At 35.0% G+C, this 26,087-nt stretch overlaps 1 protein-coding gene across 2 annotated transcripts in view; it reads right to left on the minus strand.

Moving 5' to 3' along the window:
* LOC126819028 (tubulin polyglutamylase ttll6) overlaps positions 1 to 24,292 on the minus strand; it is a 35,916-nt gene extending 11,624 nt beyond the window's left edge. For both annotated transcript variants that reach the window (XM_056100605.1, XM_056100606.1), the window contains exons 1-15: positions 24,151 to 24,292; positions 21,413 to 21,524; positions 19,705 to 19,942; positions 18,140 to 18,272; positions 12,030 to 12,070; positions 9,006 to 9,127; positions 7,782 to 7,912; positions 7,244 to 7,400; positions 5,679 to 5,822; positions 4,719 to 4,807; positions 4,147 to 4,372; positions 3,236 to 3,417; positions 2,719 to 2,904; positions 1,099 to 1,267; positions 159 to 386 (exon numbers count right to left, since the gene is read on the minus strand). In XM_056100605.1, the coding sequence (XP_055956580.1) occupies positions 159 to 386; positions 1,099 to 1,267; positions 2,719 to 2,904; positions 3,236 to 3,417; positions 4,147 to 4,372; positions 4,719 to 4,807; positions 5,679 to 5,822; positions 7,244 to 7,400; positions 7,782 to 7,912; positions 9,006 to 9,127; positions 12,030 to 12,070; positions 18,140 to 18,272; positions 19,705 to 19,900 (2,004 nt within the window). In that variant the 5' untranslated portion in view covers positions 19,901 to 19,942; positions 21,413 to 21,524; positions 24,151 to 24,292. The remainder of the gene's footprint in view (positions 1 to 158; positions 387 to 1,098; positions 1,268 to 2,718; positions 2,905 to 3,235; positions 3,418 to 4,146; positions 4,373 to 4,718; positions 4,808 to 5,678; positions 5,823 to 7,243; positions 7,401 to 7,781; positions 7,913 to 9,005; positions 9,128 to 12,029; positions 12,071 to 18,139; positions 18,273 to 19,704; positions 19,943 to 21,412; positions 21,525 to 24,150) is intronic.
* Positions 24,293 to 26,087: the final 1,795 nt, after the last annotated feature.

Raw genomic sequence — 26,087 nt, forward strand, 5'->3', positions numbered from 1 at the left:
GACTATTTCCTGCAAACACAGTAGTTAAAGTGTTGGATGGAACCTTACCAGGACTATTTCCTTCAAACATTCTTAGCTAAAGAAGGTGCTGATCACTGACCCAAACAATCATTTTTCTATTAATCTGTCTAGGTAGTGAAACTAAACTAACAACTTACCATTGGCCCGGACAAGGTTCTAGCGTCAGATTTGAGTGCCCCCATAGTACCTGGTGTACAGTGCAACAATCGATAGACATGCTCCACGATACCTAATCCACGCACCAGATTATCTCGCTGTAATAATCCACTAATCCTCTCTAATTCCTCCTCTTCTAGTATATCCATGGGATGTTTCGTATCGATGATATCTTCCGATGATTCGGCTCTACTATCATTACCAAAAATCTGACATAAAAAATATTTAAAATATAAACACACTAAAGCCAGATGGTTCAAATATAAACACGCTAAAGCCAGATGATTCAGCTCCACTATCATTACCAAAAATTTGACATAAAAAATATTTAAAATATACCATAATCACACTAAAGCAAGATGGTTCAAATATAAATGAAATGGGATTGGACACCCGATTTTCTGCACCAACTAGTTCAAATATAGATCAACGTGATGTTTCGGGAAGAAATGAAATGAAATGGGTTTAACGTCCTACTGTTCTGTATGAACTGGGCTAATGAAGACGGACATATGCCTTGCAATGTGCTATGAGGTAAATTTTGTTGGGACATCACCACTACGGCCTATCTAGTTTCAAATTCCATCTGTCAGGGGTTCCTTTACTATGCACGCAAACGTGTACACAGTACGTCAGTTTTATACCCTATAGGCTATTCTACAGTGGCTTATGAGGAACCACCCAATCCCCTACCCTCACGACTAGAGGCAGATGAAATGAAAAGCTGTGATGATGACAGATGTTTAAGACTACGGTCCATGTGAAAAATACATCTATGCAGGAGGACACCTAAATCTTGAGGCCCTATATAAGCTGTGAATGTTAACTACTCCACTTGACTCATTGAACTAATGTTAGACCACCGACCTACCACGGTGAAAAACAAAATGTACTATAGTAAAATAAAGTAACAATACATACGTCTCCATTAAGGCGAGAAACATTTAGTTTTCTTGATGGCATTGTTGTTCTTCTTAAGGTTCGTCTCTTTCTAGCTGTTGGACTTTCTGGTCGTAAACCATCTTTCTTTTTACCTTTCATGATGGCATCCTGTTTCTCTTTCTTACGCAAGATTTCTTCTCGCTGTTGTCTAGAAATTTAATGATGAAACAGGCATTATGCAAGAGCTAATTCTGTCTATAGCAGGTCGTTCTTTAAGACTTATTATATAAAGTATTAATTTAAAATAGACATTTATTAACATGACAAGACCATAATGAATTATTGATGCCATCGAATGTCTCCGATATTAAGTAGATTAGAACGGTTCAGCCATTTAATGATTTAATTTTAAAAAGGAGATGTGTGGCTAAGCTTCAAACAACCAGTACAGTGGTTACAGTTAATGCACACATCTTGTCAAACTTTCAAAGGCTAATACATTCACTCAGAATAAAGAAATTTCAATGAAATTTTCAATATATTCATTTTGCATTTCTATTTTTGAACTACTATAGCAAGAACATCCAGCTTTTTATCTAAATTTTACATAATGCTTATTTAAGTTTAAAATGAAATGAGGTGAGGTTTATCGTCCTACTGTTCTGCTCCAACTGAGCTAGTGAAGACAGGTATACGCCATACAGTGTGCTATGAGAGCAATTGTACCCGGACAGTGGTGCTACGGCATACCCTTATATTGAACTGTCAAGACCTCTTTTACGTGCACACCAATGTGTACACAGGACCTCAGTTTTGCGTCCAATTCGAACGACTATATGTTGTCCCTTGCCAGGCCCCTGTCCTGCACCACTAACAAGTTGAACTTTCTTGGTTATCGCAAGGATCAACAGAGGTTCTCCAGGTTAGCAAGCCAATGTCTTACTCACTGTGCCACTGTGGCACCATTAAGTTTAAAGACTCTATGTATGATTTTAGTGCTAGATAATTCCTTGCAAACAACATTGTGATAGTTGAATTTCAAAAAAGAATATCAGTCCAAGAATTATTCAATTCCTATTTTTCTGCACAAACCGGGCATAATGAAGATCAATCTGATTAAAACACAGATCCTATTTTGTTTCGTTACTTATATTTCAATATTTTGTTTTATTTCTCTGTACTACACTAGGATTTGGAAGAGTTGTTATATAATCTGCATTCTGGATGGCATGAGGAATTAGCCAATGAAACCATCTGTTATGGCGACTTCTTGGCATGCGATGCACCGAACTGTGGATAAAACACTAGACACGTCAACGCCGATTGATCAATCAATATCTGACGTCATACTCATAGGGTTCAAAACCCTTTCGTACAACCTCTGACGCAACCTTTTACTACAACCGGTCAGATCTTCATGTAGTGTAGGCCGTTGAAAGTATAAAAAAAACAAAATGAAATATAGATCTATGTTTTAATCAGATTGAATGAAGATGGGCCATGCAGTGTGCCAGCCCCTCGCCCTGAGGGAACAAACTGGGGATTCCCTGGTGAGCAAGCTAGCGCTTTACATACTGAACTGAGTCACCGTAGCGGCGTAGCTCTTCGTCATGTACTGGAAAGATAAACTTCACAAACAATATGATGAGAGAATATTACCTGGCCATTTCTGATCTGGCTTTAAATGCTGCCGTTTCCTGAAATAAGGTTCCACTACTCTGAAAGAATTTGTCGTATTTCTCACTTCCAGCATTGGGATAGATCCTCCTGAGATTACCACAATGATGGCCTTCATATTTCTCTTGTTGTATTAAATACTGGGCTTGAACGGCTTCTAGTTCTTCTCTAAAAATAAAACACAACATGTTTATAAATGTAACACACCACACCCTTTTCTAGAAATAAAACACAACATGGTTATAACATGCCACACCCTTTTCTAGAAATAAAACACAACATGGTTATAACATCCCACACTCTACTCTAGAAATAAAACACAACATGGTTATAACATCCCACACACGTCTTTAGAAATAAAACACAACATGGTTACACCCTTCTCTAGAAATAAAACACTACATGGTTACACCCTTCTCTAGAAATAAAACAACATGGTTATAACAACCCTTCTGGTAATATTAACTACATGTTACCTGATTATATTAACTATACTAACTTTGTTTCTTTTTTTGTGTATTTGCCCATCAATCTATCCTTTATTCTCTTCTTTTCTTCTTCAATACACCTACGTTTATCACATGCACCAAAATTAACGATATTTAACGTATCCCAGACTAATGTGCCCTTTATATCTCTATCTATCTGGGCATCAGTATTAAAACTAGGTGAATGATTTACCTGTAATCAAATAAAATACCGTTTAACGTCCTACTTTCTAACATTCTACTTTTCTAACATCTAATGAAAACGGCCATACACAAGATGGAAATTTTGCTGGTAAAGTTTTACACTCTTCATTAACGCCAACTGTCATGGGTTCTTTTACGTGGACACCTGCTAGACCTTGAGTTTTTGTCTCATCCATGCTTTTTCCTTGCCAGACTTTTAGTCCTCCACTAAGGATATATATATATATATATATATATATAGGGAAGCCATGCTGGATACATCTTTCCCAATCCACTCACGTGGAGAAAACTTTTTAAAAACCCTGGCGGTCGTTAAGCCAGTTTAACTTTGTTTTCTGAATGCAAAAGTGTGGCAAATAAGGACCAAAACAATTTAAGAGTGTTTGTGTACCTATGATGTGTGACATGGATAATTAAGAGTGACAGGTTACTTACTGAAGCATAAAAAAAAAATAAAAAAAAGAATCCTGAAACATCGATGCAGTGTCTTGTGATTCAATACGCGAATTTCAGGTGAATCACGATACATCGATTCAACAATATATATCGTGTCAGCACTAATTTGAGAACACTACACTATCCCCATCTTAAAGACCACGGCGTATTTCAAACTATTTTAAATATTCACGTCTGAGTGGCCTATAAGCAAGGTAAGATCATATTTTAAGAGTAATGATATGTCTAATAATACGTAAAAATCAAACAAAACTTTACTCACCTCTAAAACTAAGGGCCGTAATTTTCTATCTAAAAGAATATCAAAACCTAATATTTCAAAACAGGCACTTCCCTTAACGTGATTGGGGAAACACGTGCGGTAGTTATGTTTCAGTACAGAATGAGCCGATATCATCGTTTTGGTTATAACATCATCGATATCATCCCATAATTTATCTACATCGTAACCCTTATCTTGTAAATATTTCATGATTGTTGTTATACGTCTAAAAAAATAAACATTTAATTATAGTTAAACATTTTTTTACACTAGGAGCCAGGTATCATTTATCAAATCTCAACTGCCAAGGGTCCTTAAAATAAGTGTTGATCAATCAAATAAAATGTCAGCTAATCAAATTAAATATTGACCTATCAAATCAAATTTTAACTTATCAAATTAAATTTTGATCTATCCAATTAAATTTTGATCTATCAAATTAAATTTTGATCTATCAAATTAAATTTTGACCTATTAAATTAAATTTTAGCCATTTAGCCAAACAAATTAAATGTCAAACAATCAAATTAAATGTCAAACAATCAAATTAAATGTTATAAATGTTGACAAACCTTTTACTACCAGCTTCATCATCATCTTTGATAAAATCTGAACTATGTTTGTTAATAGCATAGTTAGTGAGGTGCATATAAACATTGTCCTGTAATTAAAATATAAACATTGTCCTGTTATTATAATATAAACATTGTCCTGTTATAATAATATGAACATTGTCCTGTTATAATAATATGAACATTGTCCTGTAATTATAATATGAACATTGTCCTGTAATTCAAATATAAACATTGTCCTATAATTATATATAATATAAACATTGTCCTGTAATTATAATATAAACATTGCCCTGTAATTATAATATAAACATTGCCCTGTAATTATAATTTATCACCCAATAATACATTCTACAGTAGATATCGCTTTACATGAATTTGATTGGTCAGTTGAAAAGGAACTACTTTTTTTTTATTTTCAAAGAACAGTTCATTTCTTATTAAAAGTAACTTTTTTTTATTAAAAATGAAATATTGTTATTCAATTGACCTTGATGGAAACACTGGGTCAATATAAAGGACTTTGCAATGGTTGAATTGCTGTCAAAAAATGATGTATCACTACGCCATAATGTTCAGTACAGCAAAGAATTATATTTATCTATTTGTGCATGTAAGAAGGGATTGAGTGATAAATAAAATCTCCTACTCGTCTTTTTTGATATCAAAAAATATCAACGCTTGTTGATAAAGTAAAAAAAAACTTGGCATATCAACTTGTGTTGATATTTTTTGATATCAAAAAAGACTGGTAGGAGATTCTCTATATAAACATTGCCCTGTAATTATAATACAAAACAGTGTCCTGTAATCATAATATAAATATTGTCCTGTAATTATAATATAAACATTGTCCTGTAATTATAATATAATCATTGTCCTGTAATTCAAATATTTAAACAATACTCTGCAACACTCCCCATTGTATAGATATTTATTTTAAAAAGTTATCATACTTACAGAATTATTATTAGTAGGTTCAGAATATTTGTGTGTAGCAAATCGTGCAAGACCATCTTTAAACAGAAATATTCGTAATGGATCACAGGATGTGACAACAACATACAAACGAAGATCAAATTTAAAACCATCAATTAGAAATGGCTGGAAAAATAAAAAAATTCATACTATCATTATTAAATAATAAAAATAAAATGATGTAAACAGACCATGCATTGTGATATGAAGGAAATTTTGCCTAGATAGCCGCGCTACAGCCCTACTTTTATTTCAAATTCCAACTGTCAAGGGTTCTTTTATACATACACGCTAATGTGTCCCCTCCAAAATCAGATACTGCCAGTCGCCATGCCCTCTATTCTGCGCCACTGACAAGGGTGAACCATGACTTTCTCAGCCAACCATAGGGTCAAACTAAGTACCTCCAGGTTAGCCAGCCAGCGTCTCTATCACCAAGTAACCGCAGCATCTCAATAATAGAGTCAGAAGTTTGCAAACTTTTTTCCATTCGTAGACTCCTTGGCACATTTTACAAATCGGTCAACATTTGACATCCACTGCAAACGATATTGTCAAAAGAAGCCAGCATAACCTATGATTTTTGCTGAACTATTTTTAATTAAAACCGAGAGATTATCTACCATTGATATTTTGCATTTTTCTTAAACAAAAGTTAAATAATCAATATCAATACATTGCATTATATTAAATAATCAAAATGAATAAATCAAATTTTATCATGAAATAAGCCATGAAAACTTGAGATTTTCAAAGCACAGGGTAACGCCAAATTTTACAAGCTGAAAATTCGCCCTCCCCTCAATCAAGTGATGTGACAAGTCCTTTATAATAGATTTTACGGCTTGGAGTAATTTTCTTCCAATTAAAATAAATCATCACATCACAGAGTGTCAGTGGGAAGATATTAAAGATGCATTACATAAGACTTAGATAAAGGAGCTGGCCGTTCTTCCTATGATAGTTCAATAATAGATAATTGAAAATTAATATATTGAAAATTTCATTCAAATTACTTTATTCTGAGAAAAGTTATCACTGATTGAAGTTATGACATAGATTTTTTATTATCATAGCGATGCTACTTATTAACCGAGACTCAGTCTCATTTCTCCATTTTTAAATTAAATCATTAAAAATCAATCATATTTCAATCTGTTTAGATCTGCGCCATCCGATTATCTAGAGAGTTGAATATGGTCTTGTCATGTTAATAAATAATATTCTTTAAATGGCATTTAGTAATTGGAACATAATCAAATAACACACTATTTATGAATAACAATTACTATGGTTTATTTCACTGCCATGCACGTTTCAACAAGATTTTATTATTATTTTTTTGTGTTATATGCTTGATAACGACTTGTGAAATCTTGTTGAAACGTCTCAGTGAAATAAACCATAGTAATTGTTATCCATAAATAGTATGTTATTTGATTAATAAATAATAGTTTATATAATATTTGAAGCCAAAACAAAAACTTGCAATAGGCAGATTTATCTCTTAAATATGTATCTTTAAGAATATGATATAAGAATTGTACCTTGTTGAGGTAGACCTGACATATTTGGTGTTCATGAGGTTTTACTTCTTTAGGATTTTTCGTCACCCAGATACCTTTACCTTGGCAACCAGATTCCGGTTTCAGAATATATGTTTTATTCTTTTTTTGTCTTGTGTAAGAAAGAAAATCACCATGACTACAAAAAAAAATATGAAATGTTTAAAGAATTAGTTTATATATTAAAGCACCTGTGGAAATATTTTAAAAAATTAGTTTGAAATTCTAGTATAATTTGGTACCCAAATTAATGGAATGACCAATGAAGATGGAAATTTGACATGCGGTGTTCTGTTCTAGTTTCGATTTCCTATGCCAAGGGTTCTATGTATCATCTGAACAATTGATCACTTCTCCTTGCCAGGTTCTCCATGCTTGTCCACTGACCAGAGGAAACCACACTGAAAATCCTGGGGAAACTTTCTCTGCCAACACTGGGAATCGAACCCCTGACCTCCTGATTAGCGAGCCAACTTGGATCCCTACACTTCAAGAAATGAAAGAATAAATTTATACATACTCTGCAGGAAGGCACCATGTTTTGGGGAAAACATTGTATTCTTTTGGATATAGTTTAAACATTCGATTCAGATTCCGACTCAACAAATCTTTCCGACATATTTCATTCATTCCCGGGAAATGATTTATTTTCTGAAAAAACACAAAAGAAAGAAAAAGAGAAATGAAAACAAATATTACATCGCAAAAACCTTTAAACTTTTTGAAAATCAAAATTAACATCTTAAAAAAAATTGTAGATTTTTTAACCAAATTTTTTAATTGTTTAAAATACAAAATCTCAACAATAACACTGCAGAAAACTTCAGTAATCTGAAGTAACTTTATCACAAAGACAATGGAATGGAAAGAACATGGGTTCAAACTACGGTCAACAAAATACTTTGGTCATTTTGAGACAATGTAGTAAATTTAATTTCTATGGCTACATGTATGTGTATGAATTGCTTGGGAGAAGAAGTTACCCAACTTTCAATCATTGTTTATGAGAAATATCTTTGATTCAGAATCACAAAACTTTGCACATAGTTTCTTACAGATGTATTTGATAAATTAAAACAGCAAAAGTTTTATAAATGGTTATATTTTAGTTTAGATAAGGCGACCCAATTTGAGTAAATTCTTAACTTAAGTCTGAGAATACTTTGTGAACTCAGGACTAGGGCTTGACAAATACAAAAGGTTTTTCTTGACAAAATCTTTGAATATGTTACATGTATTAAGTTCTGAGATTATCACAAATTTCTAGGCATGCAACTTTTAGAGAGAGAGAGAGAGAGAGAGAGAGAGAGAGAGAGGGTTAAACGTCCACTCAACACAAACTAGGTCATTTTGAGACTAAAATATGGTTCAATTTTAATTCAATAATTCGCTTGTGCGTAGGGGTCTTTAGCAGTGGGAGGAAACTGGAGGACCCAGAGAAAACCATGAAGTTTAATAGCCAACCCTACTCCTTGTCTGGGGAATCGAAACCATACTAGTTGACTCAATGACAGACCATATGATATAACGCACATGCGCTAACCATTTGGCCATCCACCGCACCCTTTATTTGGCAGACAGTCTAAACAAAACAACCAAATCGAAACCAAGAAAATGAACGTGCAGAAAATAGTAATAAATAAAAGTGTTATTAAATTGAGAGAATGGTCTCAGGAGCATATGGTTTTGTAGTGAATATAATAATTGTGTCTAGGAAATTTTAATGGCCGAAGATAAAGACTACCTGGTATTTTTTCATGTCCATAACTCGTTCTAATGCTACAGAATAATCTGTCCAGTATAACGTCCAATCAGAATCATCTTCTGATACTTCTTTAAAACCAAACTTACGACTCATCTTTCGCACTAAAAAACAAATTATACATCATCATCATCATCATCACAAATTATGCATCATCATTATTGTCATAAATTATACATCATCCAATCTGATTAAACTACAGATCTATATTTCGTTTCGTTTTTTTATACTTTCGATGGCCTACACTACATGAAGATAATAATAATAATAATGTGAACATTTGTATAGGACTATTCCACACTGACAGTATGCTCGTAGCACAAGAGTTGAGTTTTCTACAAGATCTGACCAGTTGTAGTAAAAAGTCGTGTCAGTGGTCATATGAACGACTTTTGATCATATGAAGTCAGATATTGATTAATCAATCTAGTAGTTTACCCACAGTTCCGTGCATCACATGGCAAGAAGTCGTAACAATGGTTTGAACTATAAAAAACGAAACGAAATAGGATCTGTGTTTTAATCAGATTGTACGTCATCATTTCAAATTATACATCATATCATCATCATCACGTATTTTACACAAATCAAATTATAATGGAGAAGGGTACTATTATTGGACAAGTTAGAAATTCTAAAATAAATGAATAGATGATAAATTTTAAAATGAATGAATGAATGAATGAATGAATGAAATGAAATGGGGTTTAACGTCCAACTGTTCTGCTCCAAACTGGGCTAATAAAGATAGGCATACACCATACTCTGTGCTATGAGGGAAATTGTGCCGGGACAGCGGCACTACAGCCTACTCTTATATTGAATTCCAACTGTCAAGGGATCTTTTACGTGCAATGTGTACACTGGACCTCGGTTTTTCGTTCCAGACTAGACAGCTGTCCTTGTCAGGAAATTCTAAAAATGTGTTTCGCTATACAGAAATACTACATTAACCTAGTACTCAATAGCCGGGGGTCAGGAGGCACCTGAAACTATGTATCAACTATCATGTGCGAGTTATTAACATTCATTCTAATCAACATCTAGCAAGATGATCCCCACTGTTTGTAATACGACTCTGATATCAGCTACTGAATAATAGGCTAGCTTCATTTGCCGCCCCGTTTTTTTTCTTGGACAACCGGCAGACTCCTTAAATTGACGTTCTGGACTAGCAAAAAGGTTTTTATGGATTGAAAACACTTGTTTAGGCCAGTCAGTAGATCTCCCAGTCCAACAACTACATATTCAGTGTAATGTTTCATACAACTAGAACACCAAGTCTCACGACTGACCAAAGTAGATATAGCACCCAGTCCCATGATTCACTAGAGTAGATATAACACCCAGTTCCATGATTCACTAGAGTAGATATAACACCCAGTCCCATGACTCACTAGAGTAGTATATAACACCCAGTTCCATGAATCACTAGAGTAGATATAACACCCAGTCCCCTGACTCACTAGAGTAGAAATAACACCCAGTCCCCTGACTCACTAGAGTAGATATAACACCCAGTCCCATGAATCACTAGAGTAGATATAACACCCAGTCCCATGATTCACTAGAGTAGATATAACACCCAATTCCATGACTCACTAAAGTAAATACAACACCCAGTCCCATGATTCACTAGAGTAGATATAACACCCAGTCCCCTGACGCACTAGAGTAGATATAACACCCAGTTCCATGTATCACTAGAGTAGATATAACACCCAGTCCCACGAATCACTAGAGTAGATATATCACCCAGTTCCATGATTCACTAGAGTAGATATAACACCCAGTCCCCTGACTCACTAAAGTAAATAAACACCCAGTCCCATGATTCACTAGAGTAGATATATCACCCAGTTCCATGTATCACTAGAGTAGATATAACACCCAGTTCCATGGCTCACTAGAGTAGATATAACACCCAGTCCCATGATTCACTAGAGTAGACATAACACCCAGTTCCATGACTCACTAGAGTAAATATAACACCCAGTTCCATGACTCACTAGAGTAGATATAACAACCAGTACCATGACTCACAATAGTAGATATAACACCCAGTTCCATGACTCACTAGAGTAGATATAACACCCAGTTCCATGATTCACTAGAGTAGATATAACACCCAGTCCCATGATTCACTAGAGTAGATATAACACCCAGTTCCATGTATCACTAGAGTAGTATATAACACCCAGTTCCATGAATCACTAGAGTAGATATAACACCCAGTTCCATGAATCACTAGAGTAGTATATAACACCCAGTCCCCTGACTCACAAGAGTAGATATAACACCCAGTTCCATGACTCACTAGAGTAGATATAAATTAAATGGGGTTTAACATCCTACTGTTCTCCACTGCCTGGACTAATTAAGATGGGTACATGCTATGTGGGGAATTTTATTTTGAATTCCAACTGTCAAGTGTTTTTTTAAGTGCACACCAATATGTACACAGGACTTCTATTTTTTATCCCTTCTGAATGACTAGACAGTTGCTTGTCAGGCCCTCCTTTCTGCACCACTGAGAAGAGGAGAGAGAAATGGGGTTTAACGTCCACTCGACACAAACTAGGTCATTTCGGAACTAACACATGATTCAATTTTATTTCAATAATTCTCTTGCGCATAGGGGTCTTTAGCCGTGGGAGGAAACCGGAGGATCTGGAGAAAACACACGAGGTTGGACAGGCGACCCTACTCCTTGTAACGTACAACCGGGGAATCGAAACCCCGCCAGTTGTCTCAATGACAGACCGTATGATACAGCGCAGTGCGCACATGCTAACCATTTGGCCATCCAACCCCCCCACTGAGAAGAGGAGACCATGCTGGAAAGTGCCAAGGAACTTTCTCAGCCAACACTGGGACAGAACTCGGGAATTCCTGGTTAGCTAGCGAACGTCCTACTCACTGAGTCAAGGTGGGCTCCCGGAGTAGATGTAACACCCCTTCCCACAACTGACGAGAATAAGAAGTAGAAAAATATTGTAACCATACCTACGTCATATTTACAGTTTGTTAAACAAATATGAAGCCATCTGAAATTGAAATAGAAAACAATATGAACAAAAAAATGAGGCACGAGTTTCTAAGTAACATAAAATTTCCACCAGCAGCTTTGTAAAGGGAGAAAGCAACAACCTCAGAAGATGCAGATGTATTATGACAATTGAAAATATAAAACCATCTCAAAAACCGAGATTAGGAATATGGATTAAGTTTTCTGGGACAAAGAACAATAACTCTGTGTAAAAAAAAATCTTGACTCTGAAAGTCAATAGCGTTATCCTTTACAGTCGCTTGGCAGTTGGAATTCAATATAAGAGTAGGCTGTAGTGCCACTGTCTGGGCAAAAGTTTCCTCATATTATATAGCGTATGCCCGTTTCATTTCATTTCATAAAACAGAGTTTGTCCTTACGACCTTTTAGGGCATGTGGTACGATGTGTAGGCTTTGTCTCAATGGTCTTTTTAATGGCCTTTTTAATTCTTTAATTATTCTAACCAAGGAACTCATTTTGATAATCAGAACTGTTTGAACAACCAAATAGAATAAATCATTATTATATATACTAAGATTTTATTACTGATTCCAATATGCACCACACACTCACACGTGAATTCATGGTACCATTCTATAAATGAAAACATTGAAACAGAATTTAATTTAATTTGCTATGTTTCTATGCCTTATCAAAAAGAATTTAAAGGGTCAATCTCGATTTATTTGGAGAATAAAGCTGTTTATTTTGGTGTTAAAGCCTTTAAAATCCTCTACCTTACAGCCAGGCAACTAACTCAATATATGGATATGTTTTCAAACAACTTAAACCTGTCAGTCTTCATCTGGAAATGGAGACTGGTGTCCCAAGCTGTATTATACGGTGTCTGGATAAAATCAGACTTTTATTTTATAAAAAAAACGTGTAGGTGAAATTTACCTTTTGTTATCAAGTACAGCACATGGGTCATGCACTGTATCAGTATAGACCTCTAAACGATCGGCAATAGATTATCAGGTCACCCAACGAAAAAATTGACCTGAGATCTTAAAAGGGTTACGTGTCCAGATAAGCGGTTTTGACGTTCACGTCCAAACGACTTAATATTTTGAGCTGAAATTTTAAGACAAGATAAAAACACCATTCCTCTATATTTTGGCGCTTAAATTTCATACGTACTTTTATTTCTGAGACTCTATTATAATTGGGATAGTCCCTTTAATTTGATATGTTTCTGTGCCTTATCAATAATGTCAGACAGTCAATGGTTTAAATTTTGTGATTTTTATTTATGATCTCTTATCATGTACATTAAGTACCATCACCTGAACAGGTAAACTGTGATAAACTTCAAATAAATCATGTAAATGTCAATATTCAAGTGCGTCTAATCAAACATCATATATATATCACCTAATTAACAACCCATCTATTATATACAACCATTGAATGAATACGACCCAACCTATCTATCATATACAACCATTGAATACAACCCATCTATTATATATACAAGCATTGAACAAGATCAACACCAGGACCATTCATTTAAAGATCTTGACTTTTATTAAACATACATTATGCAAGAGCTAAATCTGCTTATTGCAGGTCTTTCTTTAGGCCTGAAATGTTTTTATAATTATTAATTAGACATTAATTACCTTATCCAGGACATAATCAACTCTCGATGGCATCGGATTTCTCCGATATTAAATAGATTAGAACGGTTCAACCATATTTTGATTTAAGCTAAAAATGGAGGAGCGAGCCTTAGCTTCGAACAATCAGTAGGTGGTTGAAATTATTGCACACGTCTTGACAAACCTTCAAAGGCTAATATCTTCGCTCGCAATAGAGTAATTTGAATGAAATTTTCAAATTATTCATTTTACATTATCTATTTTCGAATTATTATAGCAAGAATGGCTAGCTCTTTATCTACATCTTACATAATGTATCTTTAAGTCCTGGATATTTTAAACTGTTATGAGTAATATAAACGTCAAATAAACTTTTATTACTTAAAGATACATTATGCAAGATTAGATAAAGAGCTAAATAATGTAAATGGAATTTGCTGAAAATTTCAGTCAAATTGATCCACTCTGAACCAAGATTTTAGTGATTGAATTTTCGAACTAGCCTCGATCATCATTACTAAAGTCGGTAGGATAAAAATCATAGTCTCGATTATCCATTTGTTGATTAAATTATGAATGGAAGTCGAACAGGAAATCCGAACCCAATCGAGTAAACATCGCAGGCTAGCGATGACATCGAGGGTTGGTTATGGTTTGAATAAGTTAATTAATGTCCAATTAATAATTTAGATAACATTTCAGGCCTAAAGAAAGACCTGCAATAGGCAGATTTATCTCTTGCATAATGCCTGTTTAACAGGTAATAAGGCCAGAGAGAATACAGGAATAGAACACTTGAAGTTATGCATTTGTAAACAGCAAATCAAAATATTGAACGAAAACAGCCTAAATCACGCAGAGCAAGGATTTAATGTCCACTCAACACAAACCAAGTCATTTAGGAACTAATTATAACTAATAATATATATAGCAAAATTTTATTTCAAGAATTCGCCTGCACATACATGTAGGTCTTCTGAAGTGGGAGGAAACCAGAGGACCCAGAGAAAACTCACGAGGACAGACAAGCTACTCTACTCCAACTTGACTCAAGGACAGACCTTTTGATCTAAAGCATATACCGACTGCAGAAATGTTTAATGTTGACAAATTTTCAATTTATCATATCTTTATATATTTATAGAGAGAGAGAGGGGGAGAGAGGGAGAGAGAGAGAGAGAGAGAGAGAGAGAGAGAGAGAGAGAGAGAGGGTTTAAGTTCACTCCACACAAACTAGGTCATTTGGGGGCTAACATAAGGTTCATTTCTATTTCAATAATTCACTTGCACATAGGGTCTTTTAGCTGTGGGAGGAAACCGCATATCTTTATATAAATATTGAAGGAAATTGAACCATTTTGGACTAATATTCCTTTAAGAAAATTAACTTTCACAATATTGTAGTTTGCAAGTGATTCAAAACCAGTGGCTTTAAACTAATATTTGAAATCAGTTTCGGCCATTAACAAAACTTTGACATTACTAAAGTGGAAGTAGGCGTTTAATATTAATAATAGTCTTTATTTTTTTTCCCTTTAACTTTTATTATACAATAAGTGAATGACAAAAATCCAAACACTATTAAGATATTACTGTACTGAATAAACGTAACCTATTTATGCAAGCTGTATTAAGAATAATTCTATTACCTTTTGTTGCTGACTGGAGTGCTTATTCTAATCAAATGAAATCATGTGGAAAAATCATATTAAAGACCATTCAATTAATCTTTGTGAATCAGAATAAAAAGCGTCTCGGGTTAAAAAAGAAACTATCAACACTGACTTTATTCTTTGTTCATTAAGATAATTTACCATTTGAATTATTTCACCTATCATTCATTATAAATGTTATCTTATGCTTAATTAAATTGGAATTTGATATAAGAGTAGATCATAGCACTGTTATCCAGACAAAATTTCCCTCATAGCACACTGTACGACGTTAGTACGTTTTTATTAGCACAAATTCAGCAGAAAAAGTAGGACCTTAAAAACTCCATTTCATTTTCTTCAGTGATATGATGAAAGGAAACAGTCATTTTTTTTTTTCTTTACCTTGATGCGAGGATGAGAAAAAATGCTGTGGGAGGAACCTGAGGACCCTGAGAAAACCCAAGAGGTTGGACAGGCGATCCCATTCCTTGTTGTGTGCAAGCCAAGAATTGAAATCAATGACAGACCTTGTGATCGTTTGGCCACTTACCTCCCCACCCCACACTGTGATATAATAACCTTACAACCCTCCCATGACATAACCTTACAACCCCCCCACCCCGTTATATAATAACCTTACCAACCCCCCTGGGATATAACCTTACAACCCTCCTGTGATATAATAAACTTATAAACCCCCTGTGATATAATAACCTTATAAACCCCTTGTGATATAATAACCTTACAACCCTTCTGTGATATACATTTGTAATAACCTTACAACCCTCCTGTCACGGCTGTGATATAATAACCTTACAACCCTCATAATAACCTTACAACCCCTTGTGATATAATAACCCTACAACATCCTTGTGATATAATAACCTTACAACCCTCATAATAACCTTACACCCCCTTGTGATATAATAACCCTACAACATTCTTGTGATATAATAACCTTACAACCCTCCTGTGACATAAAAACCTTACCAACCTCCCCCCAGTGGCATAATAACCCCACAACCCCCTTGTGACATAATAACCTTACAACCCCCCTGTGACATAATAACTTTACAACTCCCCTGTGACATAATAACCTTACAACCCCCTGTGAAATAACCTTACAACCCTCCCATGCCATAATAACCTTACAACCCACTTGTGACATAATAACTTTACAACTTTCCTGTGACATAATAACCTTACAACCAGTAAATGTCTGGAGAATAAACAACGATCAATAAGTTAGACTATTACCTCTGATTAAATTTAGTTAACCATATCATTCAGTTATAATGTTAACTTATTCTTAATGGCTGATAGGAATTAAATATGCATCCCCACATATAAACTGTGTGATTTGATGATATTATTAAACCGAAAAACAAATTCAAACTAATCTCCCTACTATCCTTATACATGTAGACAATATATATACCAAATATGCCATACTTTTATTGGAAATAACTATCCTATAAATTGTTTCGTGGTAATGTATTTTTAATGTTATCTTATCAATAATAGTCAACAGGAGTTACGATATTGACCAAAGACAAACATGAATGAAATTGATTTGGAGAGTGTCAAGAGACCATTAGTTGAAGTCAATCAGTGGAGGAAATATCATTATGCCGTATAAAAATTAAAATTGTGTTTTGAGGGTAATGAAGATGGCCATACACCATGCAGTGTGCTGTGAGGGTAATAAAGTCAGTCATACACCATGCAGTCTGCTATGAGGTAAATGAAGACGGGCATACACCATGCAGTGTGCTATGTGGATGGAGACAGGGCATACACCATGCAGAGTGCTATGAGGAAATTTTGCCCCAACTGAGGACATCCACCTCCTTTTCTATAGTCAACAAGACCCTCAAAACTTTTGCAATTTTGAACCTGTTTTGCCGACAGGATTCTTTTACCGATAAACAATTCTAACAGCAAAACGGATTAAAAATCTCAAAAACATTCTGGCACTTCTTTTCCTGCTAGAACCGCATAGAGGTATACAATGCCCCCCTCGTCCCCTACCCCCAGCTGATTTACCTCACTAAACCTGTTGCTGTTACAGAATCTTTAGCTCACTGGGGATAGGGACTATTTTCCTTGGTGTACTGGGGTCTTCTGGAGAAAGCATCATACACACCAACAACCAAACAAAACATCTCTTTGTCATAGCAATTGTCAATGGCTTAAAGGCCTGGGGAACATCATACTCCTCACAGTGTTTCGTTTGATTAGAGCTAATCCCACTACTCACTGCTGTAAACAAAGCAATTTCTTGTTCTAAATTATGACTGGTCAATACTAAATAGTCCGATTAACAACCAATAGCTAACTGCGTAACAATACCAAACAGAGCTCCAAATAGGACCAAATATGTTTACATAACGTTATGTCATGACTCCCGATTTTATTATGCCCAATTAACCAGTGCATAGCAGAATATTGCAGAAAAACTAATTGTGTGACAAACAAGGCTATCAACTGTCAACACAATTTTTACTCTGTGCATATAATGTAAACAATATTGTTTTGAGACGAACAACACTTTCACAGTTTTTAATACCTTAAATCACTGTCCAAAGTTTTAGGGAAGACCCCTGATTAAAACGAAGGGCTGTCATGTTGCTGTACTTTTGGATAGATTTGATTGAAGAGGGATTTCTTTGGCCATTGCTTCAGGAATATGGGGGAACATGGGACCAGTGCCACTCCTTATATTTGGGCGACCGAAAATTTATAAAAGTCTCTCACAGAAATTTAATCAAATTAAAAACATGCAATTTATTAATTTAAATCAATCTTACTTTTTCTTCTTTTTCTTTTTTTTCTTCTTTTCGCCATCTTTACTTAACACTGTGTCTGTTGTTTGACTTGAATCTATTCTATCGATTGTTTCTTCTTCCCCTTCTCCCTCGTATTCATACTGACGTTTATAATCTAGAAAATAGCGTTCAATTTAAATAGGGATCTTAAAAATGAAATGGGGTTTAACGTCCTAATGTTCCACACCAAATGGGCTTATAAAGACAGGGATTCGCCGTGTAGTGCCCTATGAGGGAAATTTTGCCCAAACAGTCGTGCATCTGCTTAGTCTTACTTCAAGTTCCATCTGCCAAGTATTCTTTTATGTGCACGCCAATGTGTACTGTATGTTTTCCCTAAGAAATGCCGTCCTGCACCACTGACAAGAGGGAACAACGTCAAAAAATTTATAACAGTAAATATGAATTTTATAACCTATAAAATCAATTGGAATCCTTATAATTTAGAAATAACGTTAATTATACATCTAAATTATCTATAAAATAACGTTAAATATACATCTAAATAATCTATAAAATAACGTTAAATATACATCTAAATAATCTATAAAATAACATTAAATATGGATTTTTATAATCTATAAAATAACATTAAATATGGATTTTTATAATCTATAACATACCATAAAATATGTCCTTTTATCATTTTTAAAACAATTATTAAATACCAATTTTCACAATCTACTGAATAATGATACTGTATAAATGAAAAGTCAAGGGTTCTTTTATGTGCATGTCAATCTGACACAGGACCTTGTTTTTTGTATCATCCTACACCACTGACAAGGAGGAAACATGACAGAAAATCCCTATGAACTTTCTTGGCCAATGCATGGATCGAAAATGGGACCTCCAGGTTAGCGAGTCAACATCCTACTCACTGGGCCACCATGGCTCCCGGATATTGTATAAATTTGGAAATCGTCAAATCCTTCTCGTGCCTGTCATCTTTCCTGGCACAGATTTGTGAGGGCGGTTGGGTGGTGAGGGTTCGGTGATCTTGTGGTTCAACGTGCACATGAAAAATCAAAAGGTCTGTCATTGAGTCAAGAGGTGTGGTTTCGATTCCCTACTTGAACATGACAAGGAGTAGGGCTGTCAGTCCAACATCGGGAGTTTTCTCTGGGTCCGCCGACTACTAAAAAAACATGCACTGTGAGGGAAATTTTGCACTATGGCCTTCTCTTATATCAAATTTCGACTGCCAAGGGATCATTTACATGCACGCCAATGTGTACACAGGACCTCGGTTTTCCGTCCCATCCGAGAGACTAGACAACTGTCCTTGTCAGGCCCTCCGTCCTGCATCACTGGCAAGGGAGAACCACACCGGAAAATCTGGATGAACTTTCTCGGCCAATGCAGGGATCAAACACCAGACCTCCAGGCTAGCGAACCAGCGTCTTACCCACGCCGGAAACCCTGGATCTCTGTCAATGCCCTATTCTAGTAATTGACAGTTTGTAAGGTAGATCTAATGTCATTATTGCTCGTATTATTATATTATACATTACAGAAGAAATCTACTGAAAAATGATGATACTTACCCCCATATGTACCCCCCTGATCCCCTTCACCTTCCCCCTCATCTTCCAATGGTTGTATTAATAGGGGAGCCTCATCATCTACTAAAGTTAAAGCTTGCGTACTGGTTTCTAGTTCTGAATTAACATCCACGGTTTCTTCCACATCACTGTCGGAATCTGAACTACTATAATTACTGTCTGTTTCTTTCTTATCCATGGTCTATTTTCCTATTGTTAGATCCACGATAATTATGTAATCCTATAAAAAATCAAGTTTTGATTAAAAACTCTCAGCGTGATTTTAGCGCTATAGAAATCCCTCGCAAGCTACCAGTGATTCTCAACCATCTTCCTAAGTGTGCCGCAAAATTTGAACGGCACACTATGAAAATTTCTCACTAAAGAAGCCAGCTATTTGACTGATGAAATTCAAAACACTGCAATAAAACAAGTTTATAACTGTGTTTTTCTTTATTTCATTTGAGTCATTCTATGTGGCTATGACTAGTTTGTGTCTACGGTTGTATGCCATCTATGACTTGCCATGTTTTTATTTTGCAAAATTCAAATATTTTTCATATACATTTAGCCAGGTGTGCAGCTATTTTTTCATGTGTTCCAATGTGTGTCGTTGGCAAGAAAAGGTTGAGAAACACTGCTTTAATAAATATACCGGTCAAAAGTCCTGGGGCTGTAATGGTACAGGCTACTCTCAAAATTAAAAAAAAAGATTTACAAGAAAGAAGTAACAGAAATAATGTGTCTCATCAATGGGGATAGTCTGCCAGTTGACATCATGAGTTATAGAACGTCAAACAATTTGAACAATAAAGGTGATAATCTGGATAAAATGTAGGAAAAAAATAAATAAAAATATATAACCAAGTCTTTCAACTTTTAACGCGTTTAGTTTTGGACTAGCACAATATTTTTTCCATAGAATTTGACAGTTTCTAGCACTATCCCAATTTTTGTATAAATTTAATTGTATTTATTGTATTCTGCAGCAGTATTCTTTGAAATTCTATTTCATGACAAGACAGTAAAGTTCTTCCATTGGTTTATTTCACACCCAGTCAATCAATCAAGACTAGTCTAGTAAATATATGATCATAGCCAAAACGTGACGATTGTCTGAAAATGTCAAATCAAAATATTGAAGCATTTGGAAATAATATTTAGATTTGCTAGTTACAAAACACATTTAGTTAAGGAATTTCATTCTTCAACAAAGTGTGTTTGAATTGTCATGTGGAGACACTCTATTGAAAACTATAAGCTTACTTTATAGTGTACTGTACATAGTTTTTTTTTCTAGTAATAGAATTTTGCCGACTATTGCTATACCCTTTGGCAAGTTTACAAACAGAATAAAAGAATCGTGTCACTGAATGAACAGTTGACGGTGGACACACTGAAACTTTCAAACGAGATAAATAGGGTATTTCTACACATTTAGCATTTCATAAACTATTATGGCAGAGATCCAGCCAAAACTGAGACATCTCATTTAAATAATATTCAATAAAAAATAGTGCAAGATATTAAGAACTGTGAATGAATATGATCATTTCCAGTGAATTCTAGGAGTAATTCCAAAATTAAATTTTCAATATCAAAAATAAATTGAAAGAGGGTAGGGCATCACATACATTATTTCTCTTGGCATATTGGAGGAAAGAAAAAAACTATAATGTTTTCGAAATTAACTTTTAAAAAAAAAACTTACCGACAATATCTATGAGTATAGCATTTTCCAAATTCTCCAATTTGCATTGCGATTCAATCACGGATTAATAGTTTGATTAGCTGTCTTGTTCCAAATGTTGTGTGATACAGACCTATTAGGAAATGAGATTAAATAGTTAACATGTGTAAGAAGAGGTTCGATAAATCAATAAACGTATAGAAGTTGGTACAAGTTTTATGTATTTTTAATGACAACTAAGATTAAATGTCCAGTTATCTAGGAATCAACAACAGAGTCAACTGATATGTTCAAATTATCGTGATAGTCATCTGTGTGCATTGAAATGAAATGTCATGAAATCAGGTTTAAAGGTTTACTTTTCTGCACCAAGCAGACCAATGAAGACAGTGTAGAGAGAGAGAGAGAGAGAGAGAGAGAGAGCGAGCCTATGATTTATGCTGAACTATTTTTGAATTAAAACAGAGAGAGAGAGAGAGAGAGAGCCTATGATTTATGCTGAACCATTTTTTAATTAAAACAGAGAGAGAGAGAGATGTGGTTTAACCTTCACTTGACACAAACTAGGTCATTTCGGGACTAACATATTGTTCAATCTTATTTCAATAATTCACATGTGGGTAGGGGTCTTTAGCAGTGGGAGGAAACCGGAGGACCTGGAGAAAACCCACGAGGTTGGACAGGCGACCCAACTCCTTGTCACGTACAACCAGGGAATCGAAATTACGCCAGTTCAATCAATGACAGACCTTATGATACAGCGTGTACATGCTAACCATTCGGCCATCCAACCCCCCTACTATGGACAGAGTTCATTTTGCACACAGAGATATATCTACTTCGAGAATAGATCTCTGCTCTGAATGGACGCCATATCCAAAATTTAGTATACTGTTTTGTAATGGGGTTCTACTCCGCCATGGCCAAATAAATAAACCGTTTCTATTGTATTAAATGGAAGCGGAATAAATACTTCTCAAAATTCTCGAAGTGTACTTAATGTTTTTGACTTAATCGTTTATTAATTAGGACTAAAAATGTAGGTCTACTTCTAGCTTAGTATCTGTTCTCAAGAGGAGTTAATTGTAAATAGACAGCGTAAGTTTAGTATGCTGACAGCAGCGCTATGGCCTAATCTTAGCTTGATCTCTAACTGTCAGAAGATCTTTAACATAATGTCACTGGTATATATACATCACGGGATAGCAATGAAATGAGTGTAAATGTCCTACTGTTCTGCTCCAACTGGGCCAATGAAGACGGGCATATGCCATACAGTGTGCAGTGAAGGAAATTTTGCCCTTAGGGCAATTCCACGCCAAAGTATACAATTAGGTGAAAAATGTAATTAGTTGATGATAAGTGAACAAAAATAGTGTTTTATGGTGGGAAATAAGCCATATTTTGAAGACAAACCTCAATTTGGGTGGAAACTCTTCCAATATTTTTTTTATTTGGTCTTGTGTCAAGGTTTACTTTGTAAATGTCGAATTTATAATTTTATTGTATTTTCTTACTTTGTGTTTGTTTGATTATGAAATATGGTTTAATTTCCTAATTTTCTGCACCAACTAAGCTAATGAAAACGGGCAGATGCCATACATTGTGCTATGACGGATGGAAATTTTGCCTGGATAGTGGCGTTACTACAGATTACTCTACGCCAACATGTACACAGGATCATAGTAGAGGCTGTTAACTCCCAATAAGTTTATTTTTACCTATATAGTATTTCAAAGACAGTTAGGAGCAGAACAGTAGGACGTTAAACTCCATTTCATTTCATTTCATTTAATCTACAAATATAACTGTTAAATACGGTCACGATATTAGCGTATGCATCACATACATATTTAAAGCTGTAATCATTACACATATTTAGGTCACAATCTTAACTTCAAAACACAACATCCATGTAGATCCCATAAATAGACGTTGGCTCGTACCATCTCAACGACTATATGTTATCCCTAGTCAGGCCCCTCTAAGGGGAAACACACCGGAAAAATCCTGATGAACTTTCTCAGAAGACATCAGGATCGAACATGGGACCTCCAGCTTAGCGACTGAATCTGTTACTCACTGAACCATCATGGTTCTGCATCAAGATGTCAACATGGGTAGTGTGAATTTTACCTCAGGAGCAGCAGCCTACTGGTAGCATACTGTTCTTCGACCTTGAGTTTTCGTGTCACTCGAACGACTATGCACACATTTAAACTCTAACAAATCATATTATCACTATCAACTACATAACACACATGAAGAATTGAAAAAAAATTGTTGATAGAATAGACCCTATACTGTATTCTATCGATACCGGTAGATCTCTGCTATTTGGAAAAAGCACAAATGAAATAAATAAAATTATGAAAAAATGTTAAAATATCACAAGCACTTATTTCCATTAATTGGGGAATTGAAGTGTGGTGTGGATTTTTTTCATCAAAAACATGTTGTTTTGTACTATTTGAATAGGCCTAATTATTTGACACATTCCTTGGTTGCTAGTATCATCGTCATTATGCCTACATCAAAATAAATTGAACCAAGAATGAAATGTCATCAGAATGACAACGGGCAAGACAAGCTACACAACAATGCGATAAATAATCGATCGATCAAAAAAAAAAAAAAGTGACTAGGCTAGGTTACCGAAAAAAAACAAAAAAAAACATTTTTATGACAAAAAAACAAAATAATTGAAGGGTTCCAAATCCAATTATAGATAACTCATTTTATATGGTAAATAGTATTACCTGGAGCTTAAAATGTCTGTCTGTTCCATCAACTATTCCAATATTTTTAAGTTAGTTTTTAAATCTATATGTGTCTGTTTTGAAACGGGTTTTCGGGAAAAAATTCTTTCTCAGACGAACAGATATCCGCCATATTGTTTAAACATGGCCGACTAGTTTCTAACCGGAAGACGAGTTGGCATCTTTCACCGGCGCTTCCATAGTTATACGTCAACATAATAGCAGTAATTTGGGATACCTTTTAATAAAAAGATTTAATTTTTGGGACTGTACTGCTCTTCATTACTTTACTGCACATATTTTGCCTTTTTTCCATTAATAGTTTGGTTGCTATAGAAATTGACCCCAACCTGCGTGAAAAGGGGGGATAATCTAGCACAGAATAACGGAGTTATTCCCCTTATTCTGTAATTTGGACTCACTGATCCGGACGCTTTCAGAAAAAAGGAGGATGCAAAAGAATAACTGTAAATCTGTCAATGAAAAAGTGCTCTTTTCCTATGAGGGTGCCATACTGCTAAACACAAATTCCAATTGCTTCGCTTGACACCAATCAAATATGCCATATAATTCGGGGAATAGCCTGGGCGCTAATTTATTTTAATGAATGAATATATGTATTGGAAAGTATTCTCGGAAACATCGCCTTCATATATTTTCTGTGTTTAGAATTTTGTTTGAATAGCGGCTTTTCTGTCAAGTTTTCAAGGGATCGCTGACGGCACTGTTTGGTAATTTCGGGAGTAATATATGTTTATTTCAATAATTCGCGTATCCTACAAATTGATCTAATATTTCTATTCGTTATGCAGCTCTGGCTGTATGGAAAATCGAGCAACGGTTACTCAGTGAGTAACCCAATGAAATGAAATGGTGTTTAACATCAAGGGTTCTTTTACTGCAAGCCCGTGTCCATGGAACTTCCGAGCAGCTAGAGGCTTCCCATGTCCTCCGTCCAGCACCACGCATTTTTCAGGATGGGTTCCCATTGTCGGTGCTGCCCTGAAAAGCCCGAAACGCGTTTTCCTACTATTCTACAGCAACTTAGGCCTATATTGCTATGGGTGAAGGATTTTCCGATCAGCGGTGTTTTCGCCTACTCTTTGTTAAATTCGAACTACCAGAGGTTCTTTTGCGTGCACGCCAATGTTGGGGGATTCTGACTGTTGTGGAAAATACGAAGAAAAACACTTTTGTGTTAATTAACAACTGATATCGATAGGAAAATAATGTTTTTTCACGTTAAGAGTTTAACTAAAACATTCATGGGAACTTAATATCATGCTGTTGGGGGTTTGGCGAGGATGGGGGCACAAAAAAACATTCAATTTTGTTTTTAGAATAAAAGCAACTTCACAAAAGTTAAAAGCTCGGGCTTTTTTATCAAAATTATTCAGCGAGTTCCAAAGAGTTCTTCGACTTGTCATAATTTCGTTTCGGGTAAAATTGTCGTTTAGTATTTTAACAATAAAAATGACGTTGCAAGAGTAAAAAAAACAAAAAAACGCGGGGTTTTCCAGACAATCCGAAAGCAGAAATTGACTTTTATTTGTCATGAAGATCGTATATTTTTTGTACTCAGAATACACCCTGCATCCAGTGAAAGTCACAATTGCTGTTCACAGAACTAAGGAATATTTAACGTTGGGTGATTTTAAGGCCCTGACAAATCGATTTAATTATAGATATTTTTTTTTGTCGTTTGAAAAATCTTTTGGGTAGGTTAATTTCGGTATCAATACATTTTTACAAGTTTAATTGTTTTATAAAGAAAATAAACTCATTATGAGGTCGTATATTTCTCGTTAGCAGTCTACTATGGAAGACCAAACAACGCTTTATTCAGCGTTCTTACTTCTTAGTTCTTAATTCATAGTTCTTTATTCTTATTTCTTCATTAAAATTTCGTATTTCGATATGTAGGCCTATACAAATTT

This window comes from Patella vulgata, chromosome 4 (assembly GCF_932274485.2).
Source record: "Patella vulgata chromosome 4, xgPatVulg1.2, whole genome shotgun sequence".
Lineage (NCBI taxonomy): Eukaryota > Metazoa > Mollusca > Gastropoda > Patellidae > Patella > Patella vulgata.